A 27,868-nucleotide genomic window follows, 5' to 3' on the forward strand; every position below is an offset into this window, starting at 1 on the left:
CATGTGTATTTGTGCATGTATGTTTGTGTGTGTATGTATGTGTGTGTGTGTGTGTAAGTGCGTGGAGAAAGGTGACTGACACCAGTAGAACAATAGTTGATTGTGCTTAAGTAGTTGATTTTTTATGTACGATGTGTGATATGTTTAATGGGTTATTTTTCTATTCCTATTAAAAGGTGTGTGTATTAATCCATTGTAAATCAATTGAGTTAAAACAAATTTGAGAGACGGAAATGAATAATGGAAACCATAAGCAATAAAAAGCGACCAACAGATTAAGAAAACTGGTTGGCTTGCCACATTGACACATGTTGCTTTTCCGTCAGCTGAACGTTTTAAAACAACAATTCACGCTACTTTAATCAGCTTGATAATTAAATGTATATTTTGCAATAGAATATGTTAAATTATAATAACTTGTTTATAAATTGTGAACCCATACGAGGTAAATAGCTTTTAGTGGATTCAAACGTTATACAAATTATTTGGTCGTTACGTTACTCATTTTCTATAAATGAAAAGAATAAAACGAAGTTCAGCCCAAAATGCGTAGCTTTAAAAAAGAGAAAATGCATAAAAAATATATTTAAATACATATAGGCCTACACATGCATATACACATACTTACATAGTATGTGGCATATATACAGGGGGGCGGGGGGGGGGGCGGACCGCACCGGGTGACACCAAGGCAAACAATTGCAAAATATATAGAGAAAAACTTGAGAAGCGGGGTGCAAATCGAAAACTTGAAAGTTTGTCCCCGGGAAGGGTCGCTACGCCTCTGGGGGATGACACCATTAAGTGCCGCACCGGGTGACACCCGACCTCGCTACGCCACTGCATATATATATATATATATATATATATATATATATATATATATATATATATATATATATATATATATATATATATATATATATATATATATATATATATATATATATATATCTATATATATATCTATATATATATATATATATATATATATATATATATATATATATATATATAGACTCTATACATTTTGATTTTTTTCGGGGTGAGAGGGGTGACACCATTGCCATTAGGTCTGATTCGGTGCCGCACCGGGTTACACCCGACCTAGCGACGCCACTGACTAGAATATATCAATTTGTAGGTAGATTTTCTAGACCTGTATTGGAATAAATTTTCTGATAACTAATAAATAGATGACACCCCTCTAATTAACCAAACAAATTTTTTTTCATAGATCTAGATTTGTAATTTCGTCCCCGGAATCAAATTCATTTTGTGCGGAACAATTGTTTTGGTTTAAATAAAAATGGCTGGCATTCTCAGGTTGAAAGATTATGAATCAAGTAGTGATGAAGAAGAAGGCATAAACGCACACCTTTTACCTATAAAAAATCCAGAAATTTCAATTTCCCAGAGTATAGCATTAGTAGCTGCCCCAGAGGTTGTTTCAAACGTAAGTATTATTAATTGTAATAGATCTTGGACGTAAGTACAAGAGACTACGGCGCTACGCTACCACAAACGAGCAGTTCAGGAAAAATGTCACGGAAGCTATTCTAGACTCTAGATCTAACTTACTAACTGAGCGACTAAGGTAACGAACTCAAGTCACTAAAGTATATCTAGATCTAGATTAGATCTATATTTAGTTAAGTCTAGTTTTCAGAATAAGCCTGAGTGGACCTTTGAAGAAAGTTAGTGATGATTGAAGATAATATTAATACTTAAACTGAGAAACTCTACTAAACTGTAAAGTACGTAACAATTTATACAAAGTGCAATTGCCAACAGATGCCTGCCGATATTCCAAAAACATTATTTTAAAAATAAAATAGGTGTGTTAGTTAGGTTAGGTTATTGTAATCTTGACTGGTTACTGTAGTTAGATCAAGTAGTTTTATCGTTACAAATTTAAAGTTACAGTTTCCCTTTCAAACCTGACGGTCTATGGGGCAAGCGAAGTAGAGTTCACTTGTTTCTGTGACCTCGGCATATGAAGAGATAGTGTGGTCAGCACTATGCCCAGCCGCCTTTACTTTCCCTAACGTGAGTTAGGTACCCATCAGAGTTGGGTGGACTCAGGGACGTTCTTCTGACTTAAACCCGGATTCAAACTCGAGACTTATGGGTTAGCAGTCCAGCTCTCTACCGCTAGACCACTCCGTCGTTACAAATTAGGGTTCGGCATATGGTAGGACTAGGGTAGGGGATTAAAAAGAAAATTGTTTATAGTTATAAATATATATTATAGTATCATCTCACTAAGCATTAGGCAAATAGATTTAAAGACAATTAAATATTAGACCCAACAGCCTACAGGTACAATGGATGTTTTGACCCAAGGTCTTCATCAGCACACAACACTGGGGTTGGTTAAGGACTAGACTAAAGGGCAAACAATAACATTCTTTTGAACTTAGCTTGACATGGAAAACATGTCTTTTTTAAATGCCATGATATACAAATGACTTGTATTACAGGATGCAGAGGAAGTAGATGAAAGATACATGCTTGTTTAAGCCATATTTTTTTATCTTTCATGTTTAATTTAGCCCTGAATCTTTTGAAAAAATTTATACTTAGGAGGACAGCTCTGGTTTACGTCATATTGATGCCAATACAAAAGAGTTGAAGTACAATCCTAAACATGATGAATTGTTTGCACCATATGTAAGTATAATAAAGGCTCAAACTATTAAATTACTATTTCATACAGTATTATTATAGTGTAGTAGTAATTTTCAAACTTTTAACTTTTGGTGTACATTTTCACTAGCACTAAAAAAAAACCACTAAATAAGTTAGAGAACTGTGTAGTAATAGAAAAACCTCTTTTTCTCAGGTTGGCCCAGTGAATCCATATAAAACTGCTCAATCACTCGCAAAAAAAAAACACCTTGTGTGGTTTTGTAGAGCCAGCTCATGTAAACTCTTTTCAATTTGACAACCAAAGAAAGACATTCACAAGCTATGGTAAATACTGTTACAAATATTTGCATAGATAATTCTTTAGAAAGACTGGTATAACATGTCTGTTTTTATATAACTGCTTCGGAATATGCTGTGATTAATCACCCAGTTTATATTTAGGTTTTGCTTTGGATCCCAGTGTAGATAATGGTAGCCAGCCTGATACTTTTATTGGGGATGTGAAATTACTTGAAGAAAATAAAGGTATTTATAGTTGATGTTAAAATGTTACTTAAATTCAATAACTACTTTTACAGTTTAAATTACGCAGTATGTAATGTATTTAGTCAATATTTATAAAAATAATTGATATATTACATTTTTCTGTTAATGGTTAAAAAATTCTCCTTTTGAACCTGATGATCCATGGTGCAAGTGAAGTAGAGTTCACCTGTTTCTGTGACCTCAGCATATGAGGGGGTAATATGGTCAGCATTTTGCCCGCCTGCTTTACTTTCCCTAAAGTGGGTTAGGTACTCATCAGGGCTGGGTGGACTCAGGGATGTTCTATAGAGTTGATAAAGATTCAAACTAGAGAGTTAATAAAGTATGTTTGCATATAAACATTAATAAGTAGATGAGTATGTCTTTTTAAAAAAAAGAAAAATTAAGTCCAAACATTTTTCTAACAATAGGTAAAACTGTGTTTGAAACAAATTCTGTGGTTGAAAAGAAAAAGAAGAAGAGAAAAAGGGAGGTCAATGAGGATCCAGCTGACATTGATGGGTATTTAGGCCCATGGGCTAAGTACAAAGATGAAGAGACAGTTTCTAGACCAAGTGAAGTAAGTATTTTTTAACTTTAGTTCTATTTTGTAGATATGCACTAATGTGTGTTTTACTATACTCTATTATTTTACATTATTTATAGGAAGAGCAAAAAGTATTGGATGAAATCCTGGCCAAGAGAAATAAATCAGGAAAACAGGTTGACGAAAAACCTTTGGAAGAAAAAACAACACTTCATAGTATGTACTGTAAACATCAGTATTTCATATTATGCACAAAAAATGCTGCACATATTAGCTTTAATTTTTTAAAAAGTGATTATACATTGTAAATGTATTGTAATGTAAAAAGAATATTTTTTTCTTTCAGTTAAAGATGCTTATGACTACCAAAACAGGTCATTTTTACATCCACCCCAAGATGTGGGTGTGAATCTTAAATCAGAAGAACCGCCAGAGAAATGTTTCCTTCCCAAAAAATTAATTCACACTTGGGCTGGCCATACAAAAGGCATTGCAGCTATTCGTTGGTTTCCAAAGTTTGCACACCTTATTTTGTCTGCTGGAATGGACTGCAAAATAAAGGTTATTAAATTTAAAAAACTTGAAAATATTTAGGTTGAAGTTTTGCTTTTTAAAATTCACTTTCTAAAATCAAAAGATCTTTTCATTTTAGTAAGCCAACAATGAAATGCATTTTTAAAAATTAAAGAACATACATTTTTTAATTTGGAAGCTTAAATCCTTCGTATTGACTTTCCATCTGAAAGATCTGGGAAGTCTATAAAGAAAGAAGATGCATAAGGACGTACACTGGTCACAAACAGGCAGTGAGAGATATCTGTTTTAATAATGATGGCAAAGAATTTCTTAGCTGTGGATACGATCGCTACTGTAAATTATGGGATACTGAGACAGGTAGGTCTAATGAATTACTATTGAATGGCAGCTGTAATAAATTATCCAAATGTTGAGTTTTATATATTTATTTATGTATAAAGCAGGATAAGATTAATAAAATTATTTTAGATAGTTTTAAAATCTTTTTTTCAAACATCTTATTGTAATGTTTAGACTTAATGAAGCGTAATTTATTTTAAAAACAGGTGAATGTAAAGCTCGCTTTACCAGTCGGAAAGTTCCATATTGTGTAAAATTTCACCCAGAAGAGGATAAGCAACACCTGTTTGTAGCAGGAACCTCTGACAAGAAAATAGTGTGTGTAAGTAATGCACCTGTTTACTAAAATTTACTTATTTATTAACCAAGAAATAGCACAAAAAAATGATAATTTTTAACGAGTATACTAATGGAGCTATTTATACCTTGTAGTGGGATATTCGCTCAGGAGACATCATACAGGAATATGACAGGCATTTAGGTCCAGTGAACACAATCACATTCATTGATCAAAATAGGCGTTTTGTTTCCACATCTGATGACAAGAGTCTTAGAGTTTGGGAGTGGTAAGCTGTTTTATTTGAGTAGGCTACTTAGTTTTTGTTGAATAATATTGGACTAGAAGAGGCTGATGGTAGTAGCCAATAAATAGCATTGTTTACTATCTACTGTTTATATACATTTTCCCAGTATAGTTAAATCATACGTTCCTTAGTGAATTTTATTTAAAGCATTTCAGAACTTTCCTGTAGGTGGCAAAAAATGTCTGATTATTAATTTCGGTTAAACTATCGAGGGGTAGTATGTGAATTTAAATAACTCATTTCAGAGTCTAATTAGCTACATATCTGTTTTCAGGGATGTTCCTGTTGATTTCAAATACATTGCTGATCCATCCATGCATTCAATGCCTGCTGTTACTTTGTCACCTAATGGTAAGTGTATAATGAGTGATTTAAGCAAATTTAAGTGATTTGATAATTTTCAAGTTACACATTGTCAGCTTTAAATATGCAGATTGCATTTACCATTTGAATGTTATTTTACATTATAGAAACATTTCATAAAATAAAATGTATTGTTTCAGGAAAGTGGTTAGCATGTCAGTCTATGGACAATAAAATTTGTGTTTTCAATGCTTTAAACAGAATGAAATTCATTAGAAAGAAAACATTTACAGGACATATGGTAGGGAACAATATAATTTATTCTCAAACGAATTAAATTATTCTTATACTGGTTGAACATTGGCCTATCTTATTCCTGTATATAACGAATGAGAACAATATTTTTTTTTAAGTTTTTAATTTTCATTGTTTAAAAATCTAAATTCTTAAACGTGATAAAATATATTTTTATATTAGGTTGCTGGGTATGCATGTGGGATAGACTTCTCACCTGAAATGAGGTAAATCTAAATGTCTTTATTCCCTTTTTATTTTCACAATAAATTTCCTGTTTGATACATTCTTGTTTAACTTGTAAAAAATCTTATTTCACTACAAAAAAATTATCATTGTTGTTGAAATTTTTGCTTCTAGCTACATAACATGTGGAGATGCAGATGGAAAAGTGTACATCTGGGACTGGAGAAGCACCAAATTATACTCCAAATTCAAGGCCCATGATGATGTTTGCATTAATGTTCTGTGGCACCCTCATGAGACCTCAAAACTTGCCACAGCAGGCTGGGATGGGGTTATTAAATATTGGGACTGAAACTTTTTTAAAAAACTGAGTTTTTTTTTTTAAAATAGACTTTTGTGTTGTTCTGTTATTATTTGAAAATGTACTTTGGAATCTTTTTTTCTAAAGAAGAGCTGTCTTGCTTATTACAAGTTAATGATACTTATCTTTAATTGCATTCATCCAGTTCAGGGCAACTAATATAAAAATGTAGATCAAATCAAGATCACACATTTTAAAACATGTTTGACTAGTCTTTTTATAACTAGTCTTAAAAAGCTATGCATTCTCTTAAAATAATGAAATATTTTGTGTTATGCTGCATGGCATACCAGTGTGCAGGAGTAAAGAAAAGTATTGACTGCCATTCATTTGTTCCTTGCATATAGGGTAATAAAGATCACCAAATAACCCACCAATCTAAATCAGCCAAATAAGTATCTTCAATACAAATATTAAGGCAGTATTGTTTCACGGCTCTGAGATCTCAAAGTTTACTGACAAATACTGACCGGCTATAGTAATTCACAAATATATGTTCATGATAGATCATTGAAATAAGATGGCCAGACAAAATGTCAAATAAAGACCTGTGGGAAAACTCAAAGGACATCAAACCCTGTGAATGGGGATGGATTTGTCATACCATTAGAAGGTAAGAAGATAATATTGCAACGAAAGCCATACACTGAATCCAGAGGGAAGGAGGAAAATCGGCTGCCCCTTAGAAATCCTGGAGAAAAACAAGAGGCAAAGGCTGCTGGACTCGTGTGGGTACAGTTAATGATAGTATTGAGAGCTACCCAAAACAGATTCTGGGGGCCACAAAGGAAAAAGTCAAAACTTGTTAAAAAAAAGTGCAAAAACAGAATTTTCAGTTTCAGCAAGATAATAAAGTACTGTTCAAGATGAAAACCATTAGGGTCACATAAACTGCAATAACTAGATCTATAGTCTATATTGTATAAACTTAGAACTTAAAGTAGTAGGTAGTTAAATTTCAATTTACTTCCCTTGGTTTTGAAGATTTCATATTTGATCCATCAAGTCAGCTGATAATTACACATAACATGTAGAAATCTAGAACTAATGTTGAAAATAAATGTCAGTATAATTTATGTACATTTTAAGAACTGAATGTTTAAAAGATTGATATTTAAATATGACAAACAACATTCTATACAAATACTCTTTGTGATATTTGAAAAAAGTTTATTACATTACAATATTAATTAAGCAAACTAAACATATCTTTTTGCCCTCTTTCTTTTCTTTGGATATGATTTATATGTAAGATATTTGTATTATTTTAATTGTATTTTAAACAGATGCATCAAAAACATTGCATTTTTACGGCAAAATAATTGCAAATTATGTGACCTTTCATTTTAAAGAAACAAAATTATGTTTTGAAGTTCTAAATAATTAAATTCAGTTAGATAATTAAGAAATGTAACATTAGATTGCTAGCAAGTTGTTTAGTAAAATAATGTGCTCTAATACATGTGGGTATGCCAGAACAATTGAACCAGGATAAAAATTTGTACTACAGTGTTAATGAAATCAAACATAAAGAAAATGGGCTTTCATAGCATATTGAGCAGAAAATTTATGGTCAATCTTACCAAAGGGTTTTAAACATTGTAAAAGGATTTAAACAAATGGATAATCTAAAAGCAATAAAATATGGTGAAAAGAAAAGAACTTCATAAGCACACATTGAGTGCTTGTTTGAAAAAAAGAGTTAAATATTACAATAATACAAAAATACTGATGTGTGAGTTTAAAAAATACATGCCACTATTTTTAACAGGAAGAAAAATATTCACTACAAATCTAAATTTCTAAATAAAGACTGGAATGTAATTATAGCTATGTGCAGATATGCACCAGAATGTTAAAATGTTTTACCTACTCAAAAAACAACTTGGGCATTTACTAAAAATTCACAAATTATGCCCATGCAATCAAAGTTATGGAATACCATCATGTGTTGAGTTATTAGTTTTTTTTCATAAAAACAAAAGAAATGAATTTTAAAAATACCTCATCTATGATACAGTTGGACTAGAAAAGCTGTACCAAAACTTGTTAAGTGATTTAAATCCAAAAATGAGTTTTTCCCATATTCATTTATATATCATGTAAAGTCAATAAATGTGATATGGATGACAAGTTTGGAAAATAGACCAAAAAATTGGACTTATACAAAGCTGTGCAAAAAACTGGAATATATGTGAAGTGTAGGTTAGAAGCTTGTATTAATAGTTACAGTTTATTGACAAATGAAAAACTTTATTATTATTGTAAAGCTACAGAAGAACCACTTAACAAGTTCTAGTGAACAACTCATCAATTTGAAAGCTGTGATAAATTGCATAATAAAAAGGTCTATGCAGAAAGCTGACATTCTATTACTTTTTAAAAATGGTGTATATATTTTAACTGATAGCTACTCAACTGAAATCTTTAATTTTTACTTAAAAATGGAATGTTTGACAAAAACTAGACAATATAAGTTGTTTTTGCATAGCTAATGAAATTTAGGTTTCATGAAAGCAATAATGTTAGTTAAAATCTAACAATGCAATCATTCTCCACTTACAACAGGGTCACTTATTTTTATTACAATCTATAAGACAATTGGTATATACCGTGCGGCGTCAATTCGGCCAATGACGAAACGGCCCCGTCAAAACGACCCCGACAAAACGACCCCGTCAAAACGACCCCGTCAAATCGGCCCCGTCAAAAGGGCCAGCGACATATGGACCCCGTCATATAGGCTCCCGACAAATAGGCTCCCGTCATTTAGACTACCGACAAATAGGCTCCCGTTATATAGGCTCCCGACAAAAGGGCTCCAGTCAATAAGGCTCCTGACAAATAGGCTCCCGTCATTTTGGCTCCCGACATATAGTCTCCCGTCATTTAGTTTTTTCCACAAAACGGCCCCCGTCATTACGACTCCCGACAAATAGGCTCCCGCCATTTAGTTTCTCCACAAAACGGCCCCCGTCATTACGACTCCCGACAAATAGGCTACCGTCATTTTGGCTCCCGACAAAAAGGCTCCTGTCAATTTGGCTCCAGACAAAAGGACCACTGACACAGTGGCGTAGCTACCGTAAAGCTAGCGTAAGCAAGGCATGGGGGCCCAAGGCACATAGGGGCCCTTTTCCCTCATAAAAAATTAAAACTTTTACAATGGAATTTTAATATTTGTTACATATAAATAATTTTAAAAAAGAAAAAGGTTAAAAGTTCCAAAAAGCCCCCCCCCCCCCCCCCCACCGTTTCGGCAGTGGGATTCAGTGTTTGTGGGTCAAACAGAGCCCAATCGTTATAATAACACTACAGGCTATATCACTTTGTCGTGCAAGACATTGAGAGAATCAGCCTATAAATAAACTTTTTAGCAGTAGTAGGCAAGCATAATAATATAGTATAAATACAAAATCAGGACATATAAAATACAAAATGTTGCCTTCAGAATATTTATATATTAAAAAATATCCATCGTAAGTAGAAGTTGATCTCTTCGTTTAACTCCTCTGTAGCCTAACGCAGAGGCGTAGCGAAGGCGAGGCGGGGGATGCGGACCGCAACGGGTGACACCATTTAGGGGGGGGGGGGTGACACCAAAGGCAAAAAATTGTAAAATTTATAGAATGAAATGCCATTTTCCAGATCCATTAGTTAAAGATAAATAGTCTTCTAAGTACAAATCGAAAATTATATCAAGAGGGGGGGGGGGGGGGGGGGGGGGTGACACCACGACGTAAACGTAAACTATAAAGAAAACAATGCTACATCCAACTGTATTATAAACAGACTGTAGATAAATATCGTTACTATTAAGTCAGCAGTGATTAAAGCTTAAACACGTACGTGTACCAGTATGTGGCATATATATAAATTTTAGGCCTATGTAGGCCGACACACACACACACATATATATATATATATATATATATATATATATATATATATATATATATATATATATATATATATATATATATATATATATATATATATACATATATATATATATATATATATATATATATGCTTTGTTTCCTGGGAGGGGGTGACAATACGAAGTGCCGCACCGGGTGAGACCCGACCTAGCGACGCCACTGGCCTAACGGCTGACGAAGGGGCCCACTGATAATTTTTGCATAGGGGCCCAAAAATCCTAGCTACGCCACTGCACTGACAATACCGTTTCTGTAGAGACTAAGTCTCCCGGTCATTGAATATGACACCTGCCAGTGGGACCCCTTCATCAATATTCTTTAGAGTTAGCTTATCCAACACTCTTATGTAATACAACGTATGCATCTCTTGTTCGGCAGGCCTTATTTTTATATTAGTTTATCTATTATAAAATATAGTATGTTTTAATTTAAGGATCATCTATCTATGACATCCATAATTGAGTCGGTTATAGGCTGTTCCAACTCATTGTGTGGGGAGAAGGGTCCACGCTGTACCTTCCTAACTGCAATATGCTTGTACAGGGGCGTAGCGAGGGGAGGGGCGGGGGGTGCGGACCGCACCGGGTGACACCATTTAGGGGGGTGACACAAAGGCAAAAAATAGCAAAATATATAGAGAAAAAGTTGAGGGGGTGGGGGTGCAAATCGAAAGTTTGGGGGGGGGGGGTGCAAATCGAAAACTTGAAAGTTTGTCCCCGGGAAGGGTCGCAACGCCTCTGGGGGGGGGGTGACACCATTAAGTGCCGCACCGGGTGACACCCGACCTCGCTACGCCACTGTGCTTGTAGGTTATCAAAACAAAATGCTGTTATCATGTTAACATCATGTATATCATACATTTACACTTCTGTGCTCGCTTTTAAGCAACAGATCTTTTCTGTTGTAAATTAAACATTATCAAAACTTTAGAATTGGTGGAATTTAGCTGTTAAGGGCTCGATTTGTTTGTGAATTAATGTTGGTTCATGAAAAAATAATTTCATTCGGGCATTAAAAAGAGGTTATGGTGGTATTGGAAGTAGGACACAATGGTTACTTTTATGCCAATAGTGGTCATATCATTCATTTTTCTGGAGCCAATATGTCGGGAGTCATTTTGTCAAAAGCCAATATGTCGGGAGCCCAATTGCCGGGAGCCAATATGTCGGGAGCCCATTTGTCGGTAGCCAAAATGTCGTGAGCCCATTTGCCGGGAGCCCATTTGTCTTGAGCCCTTATGTCGGGAGCCAATATGTCGGGAGCCGCTTTGTCGGGAGCCAAAATGTCCTGAGCCTATTTGTCAGGGGTTAATATGTCGGGAGTCCATTTGTCGGGAGCCTAAATGTCGGGAGCCCATTTGTCGGGAGCCTATATGTCGCAAGTCAATATGACGGGAGCCCATTTGACGGGAGCCAATAAGTCGGGGCCCTTTTGACGGGGCTATTTTGACGGGGTCGGTTTGTCGGGAGTCGATTTGACGGGGTCGTATTAACGGGGCCGTTTTGACGGGGCCGATTTGTCCCGGGCCGTTTTGACAGGGCACCGGTATATACACATTGCTTATAATTTAACAAAGAAATATATTCATCAAATTTCAAACATGTGTAAAAAGATAGATTGTTCTTAAAGTGATTATAAGAGAATTTCAATTGAATTAATAATTTTAATATGCTTTAAATAAACTTTTACAACCAGTTAATATTAATAGAGCGTTCGTATGTGTATTAGCAGTAGACAGACAATTAAACACACATTTTTAACATACTTCCGACTGCTGACCTATCTAAAAAAAAAGTAAAAATGTTTAAACATTTAAAAAATATTTTCTCTATTAAATTCTAGTTAAAAATGCAAAATTTCAATTTTCAATACAACAAACTTTGTAAGTATTTTAATAATATTTAGATTTTTCAAGTTACAATAGCGCTGGAAAATATAAATTTTACAGACACTTTAATTGATGGTAATTATCTTCCATTATGCTGCCAACAATAGCGATTCAATGAACACTACCAAAATTACCAGTAATATCATACACAAAAAGCACTTGCAAAATCCTTGAACTGACAACCTTAATATAATATCAGGGAAAAATGTTATTTATCTCTGACAAAGGTTAAAAAGGAGGGATGATTCCTGAACACAAGATGAAAAATAAGGAATGGAACATGAGCATAAGGAATAAAATGTCCTTGCATAATGTCAATCAGATGTAAATTGAAAAACACAGCTGCTTCGGGAAGCACTTTTATAACCTAGATAAATATCCAGCAAAACAGAATTACTAGGACTTATAATAAATAGCAAACTGTGTTGTCAACAAGTCATGAGGCAAAATGGTGCCACTCAAACTGTATATCTGGCCCCAAACTGTGCAAGTCACATGGATCAACTCTTTTGGATAAAGGGAAGGAAACTGTAACATTATTCCAGGTTTGAGGAAAGGCATATCTGTGTTTCTCTTTCGGTAGATAAATGATGGAAAACCTGTTTTAGGCGAGTAGAAAATTCGACCACCATATTCAGGTCCACTCAGGAGAAGTTTTTCATCATTTTTATCCTGACAAAAAAAAAAAAAAAATTAAATCAAGTTAAAACAATCAAAAATAAATATGAAAAATAATTAGTAATACTATAAAATAAGCTTCAATAAAATAACACTCATTATTTAAAGTATACATACTGTGCCTTTACAAGTAAATGGTATGTTCGATGGATCATTATGTTTCTTTATTTCATCATCTAATAAGTTCCACAAACGAGAATTACTGTCATTTATTAGCTGCATCGTCTGATCTTCTTTCTACAAATGTAAACAAAAACACTTTTTGTTTGAAAATATTTAACCCAATGATAGAAATCATAAAAACATTTGACATCAATCTTATTTAATGTTGACAAACATAAAAAAATACAGGATATAATCAAAAGTTGCATTGAGTACTGCAATAGAGGATGTGAATTACCATACAAAATATTTCTGAATTCATAAATGCCTATATAATTATAAAAAAAAAACTGCCTATATTCCGTGTTGATTGATTATAGGGAAAAAAGTAAAATAAAAATTACAAAGCTTAACCTACACATAATTAACTATTGTTTTATTTCAAGTGTAACTTTTGCAAAAAAAAATTTAGGTTACATTTTTAAAGGTTAAATTATATTTAGATTCCAGTTAAACTTGTCTAAGGGAAGTATGTAACTGGTTTGCAAGCAAACACAAAAAAGAAGAACAACATTTAAATAAACGAGCCGACCCGCTGCGTATCATACACCGCTATTTAGTTGTTTTTTTTCTACTTTTCAATAATTTATAATTTGTGAATTCGACAGTACCAATGCTGCCACTGAAAATATTTGCTTAAAAACACTAAACCCCCCTCCCCCCCCACGTGAAAGCAGCCTCCTCTTAGTTACCTCCTCTAAGTTTATAATCGTTTCAAACTAAATTATCTGCCCCTAATAGCCGTCACCAAACCCGTCTCTATGATTGTAAAATGTAAACAGCGTGACCACAGCTCACCAGACAATGTGGGGGTGGGGTGGGGGTGGTAGTGATAGTGATAGAGAGAAAGAGAGGGGACTGCAAGGAGGCGCTTGCAGCTTGTTTTCTAACGGCTCCCAGAAGAGAATTATATATATAGATTATTTTTAAAAAGCCATAAAAATCAACATTTAAATAGAATTTCCTTTGTGTGTAAAGCTAACTATCACTTAAAATGCTTTTTTTTTCTATCATTGATTTACAATATAAGTGCAGCATAAGAGGTTTGAAATATTTCAGAGAAAATTTGTGTCAAATCAACACACACCAAACTCAGAAAAATGATATGTTAAAATATAACCATACCAAGTTCAGTTCGATAAAGACACATGGCTGCCCAGAGCCATAACCATAGTTATTTGTTGCAACACACCAGTCACCAAAACTATTTTTGGTATACTTGCAAGTTTTATTATAAGGAGCATTGGTGTAACTGCAATCTGCATAAGTGTCATCCAGCTGTAGGGCTGAGTTGTAGACTGAAAAGTACATTAGGAAAATCTTATGATTAAAAATGTGTGATATGAATCAGCAGGTTAAGCTGCAAATTTGATTCAATCATGCAGTACAGAAATGTTTTAAAATGTAATGAAATAATACCTTAACAGCTAATAAACCATTTATTTTTTATGTATTTTTATAAAAAAAAAAACTACTTTTTATGATTTATTCCTCTCAGTTTTTAAAGGTATAGCACAGATTAAGTTAAATTAAAACTCTTCCTTTGACAAAAATTGGAAGAAAAATAAAGTTCATTTAATCTGTCCCAAACCTTTTTTAAATATAAATTCATGAACCAAAATGGTATTATTTTATACCTGCTGTGACATTGTTCAATGATGCTTTGATTGAGGGAATTTCTGATTTTTTAAAGTCATCAGCAACAAATGATATGAGAACAGTGCCATCTTGAGGTTTTGGGTAAAAAACTAAAGCTGCAAAGAGTGAGAAAAAAAAAATCACAAGTCAAAATGAGGAATAGCTATATTTATTATTACTAAAGATTTTATGGAGTAATTGTAATTAGAAAAAAATTATTTTTGCATTGGCTGCAACATTTTTAAAATTTGAATTGTTTGTCCACACAGGTATGGGAAATTAAGCAGAGCATTTTTATAATACCCACAGACATTCTCGTTTAATTGTTAATTACACTGCTAGTAATAAATGATTTTAAAAAGAATGCTAAACTATTAGGATTAAATAAAATATACCGCTTTTATCTGTCCATTTTGCAAAAGCCTCTTTGTTAACTTCAACACCATGGTCATTGGAGGCAACAGCAATAATTATTGAAATTAAAATAATCACACACACTGTAGCAATACTAGCAATCAGACATTTTGGGTGATGTCGTATTTCACTGCAGAAACGCTTTAACCTGTTGACAATAGAAAATTGGCTGTGTTTTTTTTTAATGTCACATATTAAATCCCTTCCCCCATTTAGTGTTTCAGCTGATTTTCATCATTAGCTTGAAAAGTATGAACTGAATTTTGATGCTAGTAATTTAGTATGCAGACCTATTTCTCCATGTTTAACAGGTCTCCCTTATATTTTTAAGCTATATCAGCAACCCATAAAATTGTAGGTTAGTGTCCAGGGATCCATGTTGTGTTTGATATAAACTATAATAACTATGTACTTTATTTTCTAAATTTTCTTGCTCACGTACTTCTAGTCAAACATAAAGTTACTATATGCAGCAACTTTTTAAGTTCATAAGATAAAAACCACTGGATTAATAAGATGTAACTACACTCTAGCTTATGGGACAGCATGACAAAGCAGTAGAGTGCTAAGCTGTTAACCCAAAAGTCTCGAGTTTGAATCCCTGTTCAAGTCAGTACAACGTCCCTGAGTCCACCCAGCTCTGATGGGTACATAACTCACATTAGGGAAAGTAAAGGCGGCTAGGAGTCTAGACTCCAGCTTGTATAATTATATAACAACTATGGACTAAACTATAGAAAAAATACCTTGAAACCCCTGTATAAGTCTTGTATCTCAAGGGTGGCAGGGACAATCCCCAGTCATCATCAGCAAGGTAGGACGAGTCTGTGGTTGTAATTGGATCATACGGGTTTGCCGACATGATTATCTTCAGGAGAATAGAATTAGTTATTTATAATTATACCCCTTTGAGCTTGCACAATATTTAAAATTACCTAAACTTTTATTCAGTATCCAAATCCAAATAAAAACAACTACATCACATTTCATTACAAAAATACAATTTACTAAATATGCATAACTATCTACTATCTAGATCTAGTAGTCTTACACCAAAATTAAATTATTAGTAAACATGTTTGTATGCCAGGAGTAGCCAAGTCATTAGTAACATTAAGTGACAACATCTGTCATAACTTGATTAACTTGATGAGTGAATTTTCAGATTGTCCCCACCACCTTATTATAAATAAGTCCTATTAATTACTAATTAGGCCTATAGGCTATAGGTCTAGAATAGTCTAGATTACTCTAGATGCTTTCTAGATTTAGATCTAGATCTCTTTACTAGTACTACTAGATCTAGTACTAGTCTCTCTAGTATAGGTTGTAGCATGAGATTAGATTACTAAAGAGTTTTAATTTATAGGCGGCCTAAGCAATTTTTAATTTTTAACATTAGGCCTAGGCCTAGATCTAAATAAAATTAACATATTATTTTATATTTGCTAGATTTAGATCTAGCAAGGAATCTAGAATTAAAGATCGCCCATTTTTGTTGCAACTTTACATTTAGATTGGTACAGTTCCCGAAGTGTCACTTCATTAAAGAAAACAAATGGTTTGGCCTACAGAATTCTTGAACTAACGCGCAGTGATAATAAGGTAAATAATAGTTTCAAGAGTTTCCGGAATGACTCATCTCACATTTGTACAGGTATAAAATTTCAAGGGAATTAACTGGGAATTAAATGTGTGAACGCATCTTGTAATTTTGTTAACACAATTCTTATCTCCCCTATTGGTTTTACGTTTATCCAAACATTGTCCAAAACGATTTTAAGAAAGTATAATTGTGGTTTTATGACCCTAAGCCATTATACTAGAGCAACCCATCTAACTAAATCTATGAGAGAAAACTTCAAAATCGAAAACTGCTGCCGTGGACAATGGTCATAGAAGCAAACAAATCCCAAAAAAATAATAAAAAAAAGAATAAAAAGTAGGCTGAAGTCAGAGTCAACATGCCATGTTGTGTAGGAGTAAATTCCATCCAATATTGTATTTATAATAATAAATGGGGATTTTAAGTTCAATGACAGTCTGTTAACATAATTAACTGTTAATATGCCACTCAGAGCCCCATTTTACTTTTCTTTTTATTGAAGATTGACCTCACATTTGTAGGCCAGGAGATATAGAACATCTTTTGAAGGCAGTTTTCTGGATTTTTATTGTGTTCTTACTCAATAGTCAAATGTTTATCTAAATTGTCACGAACAGCTAAGTGGAAGCCCAGATGCTTATCTTTAAGGACGTCAAATATGTTGTTAGTTGGCTGAGTGACAAGGGTCGTCATTAATAACGTCACGCTATTCTCCCTTCTGTTACTCTTCATCGTGACACACCATCACAAAAATGACACCTTTAAAATGTCATAATTCAGCCTACTTCCCCCAAAAATTGCAATTTTTATTTTTTGAAACAGGAATTTCTCCTGTTTGAAAAGGGAACTTTACTTTACCTACATATTTACTTCAGTTAATTTAAGTTTGCAAGTATCTTAACCATTTTTGTAAGATCAAAGATAAGAACAGTATAATACTGTAATGTTAAGTTTCTAAACATTCAACTGGATCCTCAATATACTGAATATATGATTATTTATAGTAGTGGCTCTCAATAAAATTAATAAAAATAATGTAAAAAACACATCAAATGATTGATCTGTTAATTCTATATGAAGTAAAGAAATAGTTTCATACATATATACTGGGCAGCACATTTTTGTCTTTAATTATCTTAATAAAGGAATTAAAAAAACAATGATTTCACTCAAAAACATACAAAAACACTTTTTAAAATTAAATTATCATTAAGAAATGATTTTTATTTAAATATAAACTAGCCAGATTGACCATAACATGAAGTGAATGCAGAAAATTTATGCAGTTCTTCTTTGGATACTGTTGGTCTGTGGATCTTTAATGAAGTAAGAAAATCTTCCAAGTTTACATCTCTTGGGCATACCTTTAAACAAAACATACAAGTAATTTTAAAAAATTTGGATGATTAATTTGCAAAATATAAGTGATTAATGAAAAAAAAAATGATTGCCTTGTTTGGGGGTAGATCTATCATTTTTGCTTTCACAGCCAGTTTGGTGTGGACCTCACAGGGAATCCAATGTCCATCTTAAAATCAAATGCAATCAATAATTGAAATTAAAGATATTACATAAAAATGCATTATAATTCTAGGGATGATAAGAAACTGTAGGTTTTCTATTATAAACATTAAGTTTTAACACTGTTGATTTAAGTGGCTTAGATCATAAGTTAGTATCATGTGACACAATAAAAGTACAACAAAATATTCTAACCAACATGACCTTATTTATGTTACATAATTCTAATGAATAGTATAAAGAGAATAATTCAAAATAACATCAAAACAAACATCTACTGCCATACCTTTAGTTTGCTGCCAATAATTTGCTGTTTGTAGATCTCGGATAGGCTGGAAAAGTGCCCCATTGGTAAGTGTTGATAAATCACTCCCTGAGTATCCATCTGTTTGTGTAGCAAGTTGCGCCCAGTCAGAGTCAGACAAATTTACATTATTTCCTTTACAGTGGAGTTTCATCAAATGAATGCGAGACGAACTGTTACATAAAAAGAATGCACAGATGATAATTGATTAATATTGATTGAAATTTATTTTCCCTAGGATTAAAAAAAATAATATATTCATTTCCACTGTGTTACAATAATCATATTCACCTACTTGATATAAATTAATGGTCAGTTACTAAGATGAAAACAGCTGATTTCAAGTTTAAAGGTGTTAATTTGAAGTAATTTTGATTGTTTATTTTTATGTCAGCAGTATGGGGAAGGGAGGAACTGTGTCATAAAATCAACCATATCAATTTAAAGTTGATATAACAGAAGACATACAAGCATAGAAAAATCTCCTAAACTGGATTGAGATGTTGAAATTCCTTTCGCTAATGGAATTAGTATAGCAAATTTCAATACTAACTTGGTTTTATTAGAACATTTAAGAAACTAGTGTTTGTTGGATCTATTTTTAATTTTCAAAAAATTGTAATTATAAGACTATTAGCATTACAAGCCTAGTAAAACTTTAATCTCTAATATGATCATATTACTTAAACATTTTTCCTCATAGTATCAATACTTACACATCTGGAAGTGGAATGTATATTCTTTTCTGAAAGCGTCTCAAAAAGGCAGTATCTAAATCCCATGGACAATTAGTTGCACATAACAAGAAAATCTTATCTTGCTGGCATCTGTCTGCACCATCCATTTGTATAAGTAGTTCTGTTTTTATTCTTCTTGTACCTTCATCTTCTTGAGAGCGCCGATGACGACACAAGCTGTCTATTTCATCGATAAATATAACCTTCAATTTTGAAAAAAATACATTAGTAACGATTATATCAATAGCAAAAAACAGTTGTTTTTTTTGTTAGCAAATAAGAAATAGTGTAGAAATCATACAAATGTATCATTAAAATAATATGGGTTTTAACCTTTCAATTTATACCTACTAGTATTTTGACAAATTATCTAAAATAGAAAAAAAAACAGCACTAAAATTAAATAGAAATAAAATAAAGTGGATTTTGCCTACTGATTGTCTAGGTTGATTGCTTGCATGATGAAACAATTCTTTAATTAACCTGTAAAGATTGAACCTTACTTAAGCTACAGTTAATCAATATTTTAAAAGCTATGTTAAAAAAAATAAAAGTTCATATAATTTTTAAAAATATTTTTTTAACTTGTATGTTATAGTAATTATGGTATGTAAAATGGAAAAGGAAAGTACCCTACTTTTCACTTTCTCCAACCCAACTTGACATAAGATCAGAACTGGAAACAAAGTAAAATGTGGCTTTAACTTCAGTAGAAACAGCTTGTGCTAGACGTGTTTTACCAGTTCCAGGTGGCCCAAAAAGCAATATTCTTTTCCAAGGTTTTCTTCCACCTGGTAAACCACTATAAATATTTATTAATTTGACCAATTAATGTTTTACAACATTACTTGTTACATATTAAATAGCTTAATTAATGTCTTTATTTTAATTACTAAAAGAGGACCATCTTAACAGTAGGGTCTATCTATAGTATAGTAATAAGTAATCTGTCAAAGACAATTGCATTTTATTTACATTGCTAATTATTTCCTCACCAGAAAACAGATGGGGATATATTAAAGGCATGATGACTGCATCTTGTAGTGAGCATTTTGCTTCTTCAAGACCAATTACATCATCAAAACCAACTTTCCCTGCATTTGAAATGGTTGATTCTATAACATTCTGACGGTGTTTTGATTGTTGGTCATCAAAGTCCTTATCATGCTTTTGATTTAAATCTGAAAAAAAAATTAATAAAACCAGTTTTTACAAAAAATCATTAAATCATGCAGAGTTTATAAATTTTTAAGAATAGGCAAAAAATATTACCTTGATTAGCTCCATTCTGTAAGCTTTGAATACATCCTGTTTTAGTATCCTGTGATTTTAGAACACTGTGGCACACTTCATTTAGTTGAAATATTTTTTTATTTAAGATATTTATCTGTGCTGTCAAACTAGTTAATAGGCTGGATAATGCAGTCTGGAAACACAAATTTACAAGTCAACAAAATAGAGAATAATAAACAACTCTGGAGATTATGAAAGTTAATAATAATGGAATTGGTAATGAACTTACAGAATAAAATGAGTCCTTTTCAATCAACAGAAGCTGTTTTACAATGGCTTCACATCTCTGTATATTAGATAACATCAGATGAATGTCAACATTACTAGCTTTACCTCCCTCACTAAGTGTTTGCTGCAAACTAATAAAATGTGAACAAACTTAAAAAATAGTATGTGAATCATCAATCCTGAAGCTCAATACACAACTCAGTAAATTAAAATTAAACAGTCAAAAAGCTCTTAATATTATTAATTAAGCTTGTTTTTATTTTTTATTAAGCTAGATCTACAATGAAGGAAATAAGTTATAACTGATCTTATGCTTACCATGCAATTGCATCTGTAGAAAGGAGAAAAGTAATCTATAATTTAAAAATGCAATAAAATTAAGTAAAAAATAAAAGAAATTATAGATCCCTATTTTAAAATATACTGAACTATTAATTCATAATTGAAGTAACTTTATTACTAGCCACATAATATATAATATGATGAATAAGGGTATTCATATGCCAACATATGAACATATGCAGGAGGCTGAGTACTCATGAGTACTGTAGGTACTTTAGTACTAAGTAGGTTAAGTAGTAATTAAGTACTTTAGTAATAAGTAGGGTATCTTAGTCTTTGTTCACTTGTTGTATTAAATTTACAATTTTTGAAATTTTGATGTAGATCTAGATCTATCTACTTACCCCCCCCCCCCCCCAATCTATCTATAACTCTATGAGTGACTATGATCTATATTAATTAATAATTATTAATCATTAATCTATTCTATAACTATAACTAATAAAAACTATTATGCAGTGTGAGTAAAAGGAAAAGCCTACTACACAACTATGATTTACTAAACTTTACTTTTGTATTAACTTAGAATCATTAGATCTAATAAAAGTAGGCTTAAATACTAAATAAATAATAATAAATATTATTACTTTACTAATTCAGTAATTATGTGGATTAGACTTTAGATCTAGATCTAGATTCTAGATCTAGATTTTAAAATTCAGCAGTGAAGTTGAGTGCGTCAACGCCCTCTGGATCTAGTACTTGATTTCTAGTACTACAGTACTAGTACAGTACTGTAACAACAGTAAGTCCAGTCAGGCAGTAACACAGTAACAGTACAGTACAGTTCACCAGTTCAGTACACTACCTGTTGTGGCGATCATTCAGTTAGTAAAATCTAGATCTAGTTAAATCTACCCTTATAGATTCTATAAGTTATAGAATCTTTAAAATATAGATAGAATTCTAGATCTACATTGTGAATGTATAATTTCCACTTGGAATTTAAAATAAGTATTTCTGCTATAGATCGAGATCTAGATCTAGTCTAGATTCTATATTTTAATAGAGAAAGAATTGATAAACAACTAACCCGTGTATTTTCCAAGATCGCAGATTTCCATCATTTATCGTCTGCTATCAAGTTCGATAAATCTAAAATTATTTTTATGAGTTATAACCCCTAGGAAGTCATATTTTTAAAACGTAGGAAATGGTACTAGAAATTTAATAATGAAATAAGCCACAACTTCTTTCACATTTCTTCCAATTTTTCCACTATCATAATTTGAAATAATAAAAAAATAAAATAAACAAGCCACACATCCTCCCTTATCGACTCGTCTATCTAAAAAAAATATTGAAACATGAGGTCTCAAAATGTGTGAGTGTGAAGCAGGGGCGGAACTACAGTGCCGCCAGACCCCGCAATGCGGGGGGGCCCACGACGTTTAGGGGCCCAATTCCGACAAAAAAAAACCAATGAATTTTCTTTTCATAAATAATATTTAGCAGTGATTGTTCTACAGTAACAAACACACACTGTTGCGCAGAAAAATATAAAATCTAAAAGAGCTGTAGTTTGAAAGATAGGCAAACGTTCAAACTACTTCCATGACTTACTGCCCTTCATTAAAATAGGGGTGCCCATAAAGCTCATTTAAATTGTTTTGTACTATGTAAGTTTAAAAGCAATTTCTTCTCTTAATTATTATTTAAATAAAGCATACTAAAGAATCCTTAAGCTATAAAAATGAATGTATTCAAAACTAATAATATAAATACAAAAAATTATAAAAATAAACATAACGCGAGAAACCACTGCACAAATCAGCTTACGTGTTTATATTAATTTGACCAGCCTGGAAAAATTACAACTATTTGTCATTTTGCGATAACATAAAAATGTAATAAAAACACTTGTAAATAAAATACTTAAAAAAAAACTTTTTAAAAAACCACGTTTTTCTTGTGGACTAAAAAGTAGAAAATAACTATTTACATACATTTGATGACAAAAAACGTGGGTACGTTCACCATCAAATTTCCCGACCCATCTGCCCGACCCACGTTTTTTGTCATCAAATGTATGTAAATAGTTATTTTCTACTTTTTAGTCCACAAGAAAAACGTGGTTTTTTAAAAAGTTTTTTTTTTAAAGTATTTTATTTTCTCCTTTTTAGTCCGTTGCTACACATGAAAAACGTGGTTTTTAAAAAAGTGTTTATAAATACACGGACTAAAAATCTTGAGCGACCAGGATTCGAACCTGGGTTGTCGCGGCCACAACGCGAAGTACTAACCACTATACGATCACGGCCAGCGCGCTCACATCGATTTGGGCCGAAGTAACTGTGTCAATAGGCCTCAAGTCTTGTCGGTATCTTTAGAAATCATGTCCTCAATTTTATGGTCCTTGGGGCGTAATTAAATTAAGCTAATTACGGTCACTAATTGCTAGTTTTTATGATTGCATCTGAAATTGTTAGGCGAAAGTAGCATGCATGCCAAATTTCAGGTCTCTAGAGCAATCAGAAGTGGGCTAATTTTTGATGTCAATTTTAACAACAAACATGCAAACAAACAAACAAACGCGAAGCTGAGTTAAGAAAAACGTTTTAATTTTAAAAACGTTTTAATAAAAACGTGTTAAAAAGGGATTATTTCGGGCCCCGAAATGAGTTCGGACTTATTTTTGTCTGGTTCGTTATCTCAGAGTGGTTATACATTGAAATGAAATAGATTAAAATACTCAGGTAATAGACAATTTAAAATTTAGAGAAGCACGCTACTTATATATATATATATATATATATATATATATATATATATATATATATATATATATATATATATATATATAATACATACATATATATATATATATATATATATATATATATATATATATATATATATATATATATATATATATATATATATATATATATATATATATATATATATATATATATATATATATATATATATATATATATATATATATATATATACATATAGGGGGGCCCAAAAAAATTTTTTGCGGGGGAGCCTTTTTTTTCTAGTTCCGCCACTGGTGTGAAGTAAGAAGTTGTCTGCGGTTGCAGTGTTTTCTGTACTTTAACTTTAGGCCGGAGTCAAGGGCAGAGGCGTAGCGACCCTTCCCGGCGCCCGGGGACAAACGTTTCGATTTGCACCCCCCTCAAGATTTTGATTTGCACCCTCCTCAAACTTTCGATGTGCACCCCCCCCCTCAAGATTTCGATTTGCACCCCCCCCCCTCAAGATTTTGAATTGCACCCCCCCCCCTCAAACTTTCAATTTGCACCCCCCTCAACCTTTCAATTTATTTTTTCAACCCATTTTGTCGCCCCCTAAGGTCGGCGCCCGGGGACATATGTCCCCCCGCCCCCCCCCCCCCCCTCGCTACGCTACTGGTCAAGGGGGAAAGAAACTCTGGTCGTCCCTTGTCAAGGGGGTCGTCCATAAATGACGTCACACTCGTAGGGGGGAGGGGGGTCCGTAATTTTGTGACGATGTGTGATGAGGGGGACGGGGGGAGGTTCAGATGGTGTGACGTCACTTTTTTGCATTATTAAAAAGCAATGTTAGAAGACGAGTTTTAGTCGTTATTTCGCGTTTTAGAAAACTGTTTCAATAAATTGTAATAGGAATTGATCAAAATACTCTATGTTGACAGAATTCTGACGAGATTTTGGAAAAATACCAATGTTTTAAGAAAAATTCAACTGCAATTTTGAGGGGGGGGGGGCATAGGCTGAGGTGTGACGTCATTTTAGGGGGGTGTCTGGCTTTTTGTGACGACGTGTGACGGAGGGGAGGGGGGTAAAAATCGTCCGAAAAAGCGTGACGTCATTTATGGATGACCCCCCATCAGAAAATACTATAAAACAGTGTAGGCTACATACTAGGACCAAACGAATTTTAGAAGTCGACACTAGCGCTTTGATAGGCTAAACAACTTATTTTTATTATTTAATAGATGCTCGTTATAGCCTACGATACATTTTAAATAATTTTTATTAGAACACAATTTTTCTCAAGTTCCTTGGCATACTTTCATTAAGACGTCAATAATACAATCAACACCTCTACATGCCCACTTTCGTCACCGCTTCTGATCCAACTTGCAGCAGATAAAAGTTTTTTTCTTTTTTAATTTTCTTATCTTCCGACTTGATTTGAGATATAAGCTGGTAAGAGGAGTTTTTTTTTTTTCTTCTCCAAACTTCGACGCATGTTTTATGTAGACATAATATATTGGTAGATTATGGTCTACAGTTTATAAGTTCAATACTTTAACTAAAACAGTTTTTTTTTTGTCGTGGTTTATTTTTATTTTTTTTTACAGCTTTTGAAAATTTTTTAGGCTAATAGGCAATATCGTTTTGTTTGGCCTATAGTATATGGCCGTAACCAAATATATATTTAATAAAGGCGTTTGATTGTTTAAAATAAGGATGTTATTTTGGGGATTATTGCTTTTTAAATTTTAAAGCTTTTAAAATAATGTTTTTTAATATTAACTTTTGGATGTATTGCTTACAGATTGCATCTAGAAAAAATGAGGTCGTTACTTCTTGCTCTGATTGTATTCTCTACATTGGTACTGCTCGCTCAGGCCAACTCTTTACCGTGGAAAATATTTTGGCGAAGAGATCCGCCCTGCACCGTAAGTTGAATGTTTGATTTCATTTTGTCAGCTAATATTCATTTAAGACAACCGTCACGGAAAGCTTAACATGATTTAGGGGGGTCATCCATAAATGACGTCACGCTTTTTTTGGACGTTTTTTACGCCCCCCCTCCCCTCCGTCACACGTTGTCACAAAAAGCCAGACCCCCCCCCTAAAATGACGTGACACCTCAGCCTACAACCTCTATCAAAATTGCAGTTGAATTTTTTTTAAACATCGATATTTTTCTAAAATCTTGTCTGAACTCTGTCGAAATAGAGTATTTTAATCAATTCCTATTACAATTTATTAAAACAGTTTTCTAAAACGCGATATCACGTCTAGACAAAATATCAAACAAAGACCTGTGGCAAATTTTAAAGCAACAGCCAATAGAGAAAGATATTAAGGCCCGAAAATGGGGATGGATCGGACACACGTTAAGAAAAGAAAAAGAAAACATCGCAAAACATGCTTTGGACTGGAATCCCCAGGGGAAAAGGAGGGTGGGCCGGCCAAGAAAACATGGAAGAGAACGGTTGAGGAAGAAGCAAAAACAGCTGGGCTCTCATGGGCACAGATTAGAGGAGCAACCCAAAACCGAGTCCGCTGGAGAAGTGTGGTTGCAGCCCTTTGCTCCCCAGGGGCCATAAAGGAGTGATGATGATGATGATGATATCACGTCTAAAATTCGTTTTCTAACATTGCTTTTGTATAATGCAAAAGTGTGACGTCGCACCATCTGAACCCCCCTCCTCCCCCACCGTTACAAAATTACGAACACCCCCCCCCCCACGAGTGTGACGTCATTTATGGATGACCCCTAAGATCAGAGTTTCTTCCAGGCATCTCTTCGGTGTGGGGGGGGGGTGCTCCGTTCCCGAAGAAAGTCTACCCCCCCCCCCCGAACGAAATGGAATTTATATAGAAAATATATACTTTTAACATTGTCCGCCCTCGGAAATTTTAGTCCACACCCCCCCCCCCCCAAGAAAAAAGTCTGGAAGAAACACTGAATAAGATTGAATTAAAACTAAAGAAGTAACAATCACTCTTTTAGAACATATAATGAAGAATTTTGTATTAATTTATGTCTAACTTGTCAAATCGTGCGAAGTGATAACCAATTAATTCTTTACAAGGCTGACTAAGAATGAATTTTTTTTTAAACCGTGTCAAAATACTGTTGCATTCCTCAGGTGTGGTGGCCGTGTGCTGAAGGTGAGGTGTGGGAGTGCTGCCCTAATCAATATGAATGTAAGTGACCCCCTCCTCTGTACTTTATTATCTTTAAAGTTTAAACACATATGCACACATTTTCAAATATAAAATCAGTCAGTTGTTTCGATATGTCATCTTCTGAGTAATTTGCAATGCAATACTTTATGATAATATTAATATTTTCATCATTATTTGAGATTAGAAAGCATGTGTTGGGTAAAAAGTAAAGATTCATCTTTGACCCAGCGATCCATTTGGCAAATGAAGTAAAGTTCACGTTTCTTGACCTAGACATGTGAAGGGATAGTGTAGTCAGCAATATGCCCAGCCGCTTTTACTTTCCCTATCGCGAGTTTTGTACCCATCAGAGCTGGATGGACTCAGGGACGTTTTACTCACTTGAACTCCGATTGACTATCAAAAGCCACAGAATCTTAAAAGCAGCATTTTAAAAGAAATTGAACTAGTTATTAGAAATTTTTGAATTAATGAGTTGTTAAAATATATTTAATGTAGGCTTTAGGGGGTTTAAGCTAGTACATTGTTTTAATGAACACTAATTTAATGTGTATATGTTCCACCTATTAATATATGCCGTTAAAAATATTCGTTAAAATTAATTAGTTAACCTGTACTTAATTAAACATTTTTTCACAGATCCATTTTTCGGTAAATAAATGGTCCTCCCGAGCTTTATTCGCCTAATAAATTACACTTAATACATCACTTTGCTTTTTTTCTTTTTAAATTGTAATCTCTGCTATGGGTTGACTCTGGTTTCATGTTGTTTGACCTACTTTAGTGTGTGGTGTTAAGACTATTTCGAGTTTAGGTAGGCGCTATAGTCAATATAGTAGGTTAAAAATCAGCGATACTTACTGAATCAACTCTAATAAATATAGATCTAGAACTGTTTTGAGCTGAGAGAGC

General features: G+C 33.2%; 3 protein-coding genes and 1 long non-coding RNA gene across 6 annotated transcripts; 2 read left to right on the top strand and 2 right to left on the bottom strand.

The window, feature by feature from the left end:
* The first annotated feature begins 1,271 nt into the window (after positions 1 to 1,271).
* On the top strand, positions 1,272 to 7,975 carry LOC131941893 (pre-mRNA-processing factor 17-like). The gene is given in 15 exon segments (XM_059301469.1): positions 1,272 to 1,456; positions 2,587 to 2,673; positions 2,846 to 2,881; positions 2,883 to 2,976; positions 3,094 to 3,177; positions 3,609 to 3,757; positions 3,844 to 3,940; positions 4,071 to 4,285; positions 4,471 to 4,618; positions 4,807 to 4,922; positions 5,033 to 5,166; positions 5,459 to 5,535; positions 5,688 to 5,788; positions 5,965 to 6,008; positions 6,142 to 7,975. Coding segments are annotated over 15 exon segments (1,707 nt in total). The 5' UTR covers positions 1,272 to 1,309; the 3' UTR covers positions 6,320 to 7,975.
* Positions 7,976 to 11,819: 3,844 nt separating this feature from the next.
* Positions 11,820 to 16,684, bottom strand: LOC131941905 (sodium/potassium-transporting ATPase subunit beta-like). 2 transcript variants are annotated; one of them, XM_059301510.1, is made up of 7 exons: positions 16,560 to 16,684; positions 15,796 to 15,917; positions 15,031 to 15,197; positions 14,635 to 14,751; positions 14,123 to 14,295; positions 12,953 to 13,072; positions 11,820 to 12,829 (listed from the first exon to the last, which is right to left on the bottom strand). In XM_059301510.1, the coding sequence occupies exons 2-7, from the start codon at positions 15,909 to 15,911 to the stop codon at positions 12,554 to 12,556; spliced, it is 969 nt and encodes a 322-aa protein (XP_059157493.1). In that variant the 5' UTR covers positions 15,912 to 15,917; positions 16,560 to 16,684; the 3' UTR covers positions 11,820 to 12,553. The 2 variants fall into 2 exon arrangements, with proteins under 2 accessions (XP_059157493.1, XP_059157494.1); XM_059301511.1 differs by lacking the exon at positions 16,560 to 16,684 and adding an exon at positions 16,101 to 16,121.
* A 1,209-nt stretch (positions 16,685 to 17,893) lies between these two features.
* On the bottom strand, positions 17,894 to 22,323 carry LOC131941907 (vacuolar protein sorting-associated protein 4). The gene is made up of 11 exons (XM_059301512.1): positions 22,114 to 22,323; positions 21,057 to 21,069; positions 20,740 to 20,869; positions 20,490 to 20,643; positions 20,213 to 20,398; positions 19,855 to 20,008; positions 19,652 to 19,700; positions 19,197 to 19,420; positions 18,463 to 18,653; positions 18,107 to 18,183; positions 17,894 to 18,019 (listed from the first exon to the last, which is right to left on the bottom strand). Exons 1-11 carry the CDS (start codon positions 22,145 to 22,147, stop codon positions 17,894 to 17,896), a joined length of 1,338 nt encoding a protein of 445 aa, XP_059157495.1. The 5' UTR covers positions 22,148 to 22,323.
* Positions 22,324 to 25,161: 2,838 nt separating this feature from the next.
* LOC131941908 (uncharacterized) lies at positions 25,162 to 27,664 on the top strand. 2 transcript variants are annotated; one of them, XR_009386693.1, is made up of 4 exons: positions 25,162 to 25,237; positions 25,590 to 25,713; positions 26,917 to 26,974; positions 27,596 to 27,664. It is a non-coding gene; the product is annotated as an uncharacterized LOC131941908 (long non-coding RNA). The 2 variants fall into 2 exon arrangements; XR_009386694.1 differs by lacking the exon at positions 25,162 to 25,237 and adding an exon at positions 25,254 to 25,304.
* The last annotated feature ends 204 nt before the right edge of the window (positions 27,665 to 27,868 follow it).

This window comes from Physella acuta, unplaced genomic scaffold, assembly GCF_028476545.2.
Source record: "Physella acuta isolate Inbredline_101_S28 unplaced genomic scaffold, ASM2847654v3 ptg000376l, whole genome shotgun sequence".
Taxonomy (NCBI): domain Eukaryota; kingdom Metazoa; phylum Mollusca; class Gastropoda; family Physidae; genus Physella; species Physella acuta.

Coding starts and splice junctions, on each gene's coding strand:
- LOC131941905 (XM_059301510.1), bottom strand. CDS start 15,911: ATGTCGGCAAACCCGTATGATCCAATTACAACCACAGACTCGTCCTAC. Junction 15,198..15,795: donor ACTTATACAGGGGTTTCAAG/GTATTTTTTCTA, acceptor TATTGTCAACAG/GTTAAAGCGTTTCTGCAGTG. Junction 12,830..12,952: donor CATTTACTTGTAAAGGCACA/GTATGTATACTT, acceptor TTTTTTTGTCAG/GATAAAAATGATGAAAAACT.
- LOC131941907 (XM_059301512.1), bottom strand. CDS start 22,147: ATGATGGAAATCTGCGATCTTGGAAAATACACGG. Junction 20,399..20,489: donor ACAGAATGGAGCTAATCAAG/GTAATATTTTTT, acceptor TTTTTTTTTCAG/ATTTAAATCAAAAGCATGAT. Junction 18,020..18,106: donor TAGATCTACCCCCAAACAAG/GCAATCATTTTT, acceptor TTTTGTTTAAAG/GTATGCCCAAGAGATGTAAA.